The sequence below is a fragment of the Eleutherodactylus coqui genome, chromosome 10 (genome assembly GCF_035609145.1).
Source record: "Eleutherodactylus coqui strain aEleCoq1 chromosome 10, aEleCoq1.hap1, whole genome shotgun sequence".
NCBI lineage: Eukaryota > Metazoa > Chordata > Amphibia > Anura > Eleutherodactylidae > Eleutherodactylus > Eleutherodactylus coqui.
The window spans coordinates 44,718,702-44,724,701 of NC_089846.1; the positions used below are offsets into that span (position 1 = coordinate 44,718,702).

At 41.8% G+C, this 6,000-nt stretch overlaps 1 protein-coding gene across 3 annotated transcripts in view; it reads left to right on the plus strand.

Moving 5' to 3' along the window:
* Positions 1 to 1,329, plus strand: part of CLCN5 (chloride voltage-gated channel 5) — a 44,988-nt gene extending 43,659 nt beyond the window's left edge. For all 3 annotated transcript variants that reach the window (XM_066580957.1, XM_066580956.1, XM_066580958.1), the window contains one exon: positions 398 to 1,329. In XM_066580957.1, the coding sequence (XP_066437054.1) occupies positions 398 to 488 (91 nt within the window). In that variant the 3' untranslated portion in view covers positions 489 to 1,329. The remainder of the gene's footprint in view (positions 1 to 397) is intronic.
* The last annotated feature ends 4,671 nt before the right edge of the window (positions 1,330 to 6,000 follow it).

A 6,000-nucleotide genomic window follows, 5' to 3' on the forward strand; every position in this document is an offset into this window, starting at 1 on the left:
GAGAAAAGATAGCATTTCTGACCCCCATCCCAGGCCTCTCTTTAGTAAAGTCAGAATCCTTCTGTACACTGATGAAGGGCAAAAACCCTGAAACGGCTGTATGTGCATGGGCTCTGACTTTGCTTTTTAATGCCTGATCATTGTTACAAGACCTGTATAAAGAGTCTAACATTGACTTTAGGTATTGCTGCCTTCCAATAGGTGGCACTTTGGAGGTATTGTTCCAACTCTATTATTTGCATATTACCCAGAGGAGCGTAAATGGCCTTTTAAGTCTCCTCACTCACCATCTAGGTGCTCGCCCTAAGGAGAAAAGCTAGCGTCTCTGTTACAGTATACAGGACAGCGCTCTGATGGCGGAGCCACTTCTGATGTGACTTCTTTTATTTCCTTCTAGGAGATTGTTGGGCATTATAACGAAGAAGGACGTTCTCAAGCACATAGCACAGATGGCCAATCAAGATCCAGACTCTATACTGTTTAACTGAACATGTATTTATGTAACCCGGAACCTGGGAAGCCATACTCTTGTACTTTTACGGTGTATTTTACACCTTCGGACTGTGAAGAGAAGTGTCTTTGCTTCAAGCCTTGGAGCTACCGGCAGTTTATTTTGGATGTTCTGCTAAAATGACAGCAAATTGCCTTCTGTGCAGGTCTCTGTGGACGCTGTCGCCTGCCCTTGTCTGCATTGAGTCGGCCCCATGGGGCTTGGCTGCAGCTCTTTTATGTAATGTCTATTTAGTGGATGCTGCTGGCCAAAAAAACGAAAGAAAGGAATAAAGGAGAGAAACCAATGGTTAAAGGAGACCTTCAGCAGGGAACGCACCTTCAGTTAGATTCTATATTTATTCTTCTTTATCTGTAAAGGTCAATTAATATCACTGTATGCAACAATGAAGGAGGACTTCATACTAGTATTCTGTGCCAAGAAATCCGTGACGCCATTACCACTTTACCCAGCCTTATTCTGCTGTCATATCTGCGGGTACAGCTGACTGTATATTAATCTCCATGTATAACATGATATGATTTCTACATGCACTATGTTAAACGTCTGCCTCAGAGAATCTCACGGCATTATCTTATGGAATCGCATCGCTTTACATTGCAGCTTCATTACGTGACGCTGTGGATTTTCTACATTCAAAACTAACTGGTATTTTCTAATGAAATTTAGGTCCCGGATTATCGAACACGCAGAGATTATTAACAGCTCAGGAGAAGAAGAGAAGTGAACTTTTTTTTGTTGTTGCTTCTCCTGTTAATTAATCACCTGGCAACTTTCCATCAGCCGGTCCTGTTAATAAATAAATCTTTTGTAAAACACTGACGTTTACTTCATCTCCTATTACTGATTGAATGCTTCTTTTAAGAAGGCTAGCCTCAAATTTTTGCTGACATAGCTGAAAGGGCAACGCCAAAAAAAAACTAACTATAAAAAGTTATACCAACTCTTCATCATTCACATGATGCATTTATGTTTGCCAAGTTCACTCGTAGCACTTTTTCCACTTCATTTTGTTGAAACACATCACAGCATGTTCTATCATCTTGCAATATTGCCCATTATTGTCAATGGGAGAACACCGCAATGCTCTGTAAGCAGCGGCAGAGGATTCCTTCATCCCTGCGGGGGGAATCTTCACACTTGAAGGGATTCCCCATTGGGATGAAGGAATCCCCTACTGCTGCTGTCACAGAGGATCGTGGTGTTCTCCCATTGCTTTCAATGGGATGAAGGGATTCCCTCTGTGATGCAAGGCTTCACGTAAAAAAGGCCTTGCATCCACAGGGCTTTCACATGGGTGGCACAGCCCGATATCTCCTTCACCCATGTGAAACTAGACTAAGACTTTTGGTAACATGCTCCCCCCCCCCCCCCTTTTAAATATTCAGTATGCCCCACATGTTGCAGTTTTACAAAAGTCATTTTTTTCCCTCCGTGGAGAGCAATAGAAAAAAATATGAAGTACTGAAAAAATGCAGGTTTTGCCTCTAGAACGTTCTCTTTAAGGGTAAGATCACACATTGCTGACTTGCTGTGGATTTCACGCTGAAATTTCATAACCATGTATGGTACAATGTAAGGGAATGGGGATTTAACAAACCTCATTCACTTACAATGGAAAAAAAAACGGAGCAGAAGAACGTAATGTTGATTTGTTGGGGAAGTGACTCTGATTTCCCCTGCAGACTTCATTCATTATAATGCAGTGAGTGAATTCTGCAGTGAAAGCTGGACCAAAATCTGCATGTGGATATTGCTATAGATTTTCTCCACAATGTGTTAACATACCTTTTTATAGGTTAACGTCACACGGGCGAGTGCGATATCAGGCTTGCCAACATGCAATTTTTCCTGTGGATGCAAGGCGTGTTTGTATCAAAAACATCTCATCACTTCAGGGGAGAGGAGCGATCCTCCGGCTCGGCAGAGGACCATGGAGTGTTTTCCCATTGTTTTCAATAGCGAACCTCGCGTGGTGCGACGCTTTGCTCACCTCATTGAAAACAATGCGATGCGAGGGCACACCCAAAGATGGGACATGCCCCGATTCTTTTTCCACATTGCATCGCCATGCAGGAAAAGAATTGCACCATTCAAAAGAATGGAATTCATATTTGTGTGTCTCAGATCGTACAAATTTTGCGTGAGATTCTCGGCCGTGTGAAACCGGCCTTAGTGTTTTGCCATAATTTTTAAACTGAGGTTTTTGGATAGGGTGAAACTGTGTATTTTTTACTCAGGTGTAGATTGAATAGTAAGTGTTCTAATTAACATGAAAAATAAGAACTGGCATGAATTTATGAACCTACTTGGCTACCTTCCATAAATACAGATACAGCTTAAAGCCCCACTTAGACACAATGATTATCGCTCAAAAGCGGTCTTTCCAACGATAATCTTTGTGTCTAAATGTGCCCATCTTTAAGGTTTCTGCCAAACGACTGTTTTCAGTTCTGCTTGAAAACCCTTGTTCAACAGAACAGCTGATGAGCTTGACCGCACGCTGTGCTCTGCCAGCAGAGATCTGATAACATTGTTACAGCTGGTCTCAGTTCTCACCCTTGCAAGCAGAACAGCTGATTAGCAGGACCAGGAGGATGTCTGCTGTCCATGGTGCTGAATCCTCTAAGGGGAGCCTGTGGCTGAACAATACAGCTAATTACTGAGCTCAGACCTCCTACTGCAATGCAAATGAAGCTCATAAGTACTAATGGAAATTAAGGCCCATTTACACCAAGGGATGATCACTCAAAAGCGATCGTTTGAGCGATAATCGTTGCATCTAAACGCGTGGCCATCATACACTTCTCGTGCATTGCTAATTGATCGTTAAATTGAAGCCAGCCTAAAAATCATTGCATGGCCTTATCAGGACCGCACGCTGAGTTCTCCACGGTAGTGCTGATAGCATTGTTTCAGCTATTTAACCCATCAGAGAACAAAGGAGATGAATGCAGATAAGAGACCTCCAGCTATTAATGGCGTTCAGCTAAAAGCTTCATTTGCACGCTAATAAACTAATAAGTAGCTGAGTAGCCACTTAATAGTTTATGCAAAATGATCGCTCAAACTGTACATCTCCTCTTCATATGGGTACATGTACTGCCAATCGGTAAGCATTTTTATGCTCGCATACACTAGCTGATCAGCTGATGATTGCTCGTTCGTCGGCTGATTGTTGGTGCCTATTGTACTTTAGGCCTGTGAAAAAGGACCATTAGAAATGGTCTCACTATGAGATAAAAGGGTTTCTGTTCCAGTGCCAGACCCGGAGCAGGATTAGGATTTTATTCCCCTCTTCCCCTTTTAGCCATAAAATTTATTGGCACTTTTCAGGGTTACCATAAATCTAAGGAATCTAAACAAATTTATGAAATACAAAAAATTCAACACAGAGATAATTAGGAGGACAGTAGATCTTTTCTAGAACCTATGTTTAATGGCTGAGATGGTTCTAACAGACGCATATTAGGGTGTTCTGATTCATGGAGATGACAAAGGGTTCCTGAAGATAACCGTATTGAGAATCAACTTGCTCACGTTCAGTTTCTGGCACTTCTGTTTTGGATTTCCGAGGCACAGTGTATTTTCACAAAACTTGTATCAAAAGTGGCAGATCAGATAAGGGGGGACATTTTCTTTATCCCTTACCTGAATGACTGCCTGATTGTGGCCCCCTCAACAGGAGTGTCAGTTCCAGGTAAATAAGGTGTCAACAATCCTTGCATACCTGGGGTGGAAATTGGAAATTAAAAAAAAATGAAGATTAATATCCCAGTCTCAGCAAATTATTTTTTCTTAGGGATGTTTTTGAATTTCCCACCTCCCAAAGAGGTTTTTTTCACTAGAAGAGATCCTGAATCTCTTCTCAATCATGAAGGCCCTGGAATAGTGCCCTTGGGTATTTGCAAGCAAAGCAAGCGCCGTATTGGGGACCCTTATGTCATATATACTGGCAATTCAGTGGCCTGAGGCCCATACCTGTCAGCTTCAAGGAGAAATCTTAAGGAAATGGACAGCAGTCTATGGTCTGTTAGACCAGATCATTTTCATATACCAAGCTATATGTGTTTTCTTAGTGGTAGCTCTAGATCAGAATGTGTCCCAGGGAGTTCCCTAGAAGATATTGGATTCATTGGTCATTACAACAGATGCCAACCCAACTGTTTGAGGGGCTCATGTGGAGGACCGATGGTTGCAGGGAACTTGGAACTCTTCCCTCTTGAATGCTTCTTCCAATCTCTAAAAAAGCCTTCAACAGTCCAAAAAGCGATTTGTGTATTCCCAGATTTACAGAATCAACATATCCAAATTTTGTCAGACAACATGACAATAGTATCATATGTGAACCATCAAGGCAGAACCATTTCCAGTGCGTTGGGGGAAAAAAGGCTCATCAGAATTAAGTCATCACAGGTTAACAGAATGGTCTTGAAATGAAGAGAAAAAAAAAATCCTTCTCAAGATTGTCTAGCTGGGTTTGTTCTCTGATAGACTTGTTTACTACTAGACTGGAATATAAGAAACTTAAGGCCCATATACACGCACAGATAATCTTTCAAACGACCAAAAGATTAAAGGCCCATTTAGACACCGATTATCACCCAAAATTCGCTCAAAAGCCATCTTTTGAGTGATAATCGCTGTGTCTAAACGCGCGGCCATCGTACACTATTCGTTCATCGATGACTTTTAGCAAGCTAAAAGTCAGAGATGAGCCTTATCAGCGCCGCATGCTGAGTTCCCAGCGGGATACCGCTGATGGTATTCCTTCAGGTGGTATTCCACTTGGCACTCTTAGCAGGATACTAACTGATAGCTCTGAGAACAAAGCAGCTGTTCTTGGAGCTATCAGTGGTATCTCGCTCTGTCTTCATTTACATGGTAATAACCTCTTAATTAGCTACTTAAGAGGTGCAAAATGATTGCTCAAAACTGTCACTTAAACTACAGTTTGAGCGAATTTTGAGCGATTATCGTGTAAATAGGCCTTTAGCAATCTATTTGCATAAAGTGTCAATAGCCATTGACACGTTATCATCTTTATTTGCTTGTAAAAAGGCCTCCAGGAGCTGTTTGCAGAGCCCAGTGTGTAATTAATCACACGTCCAGCTGTGCACACAGCTGCATTTTTCTACTTAAGGTTGATGGCAGATTATAACGTTATCTCTAACTCCCGCGGAGATAACAGCATGTGGTCTATTGAGAGACACTTAAAATCCATTGTTCAGACACTGAGAGATAAAGTTCACCTTAAATTCATCCTTCAAACTGAAAAGTGCACGATGCCCGTGTTTACATGTAACGGTTATCGCTTATTTTCAGTCATTTGAATGAATTTTGAGCAATAATTGTTACGTGTAAATGGGCCTTTACTCCGTTAACCCCAAAGACTTTCCTCTGTGGGTGGATATCTTGTACAATTGGATTCTGAAGGTCCTGAAAAAGACTCCTCAGGGCAGGGCCAGGTCATTCTTGCTACTTCTGGC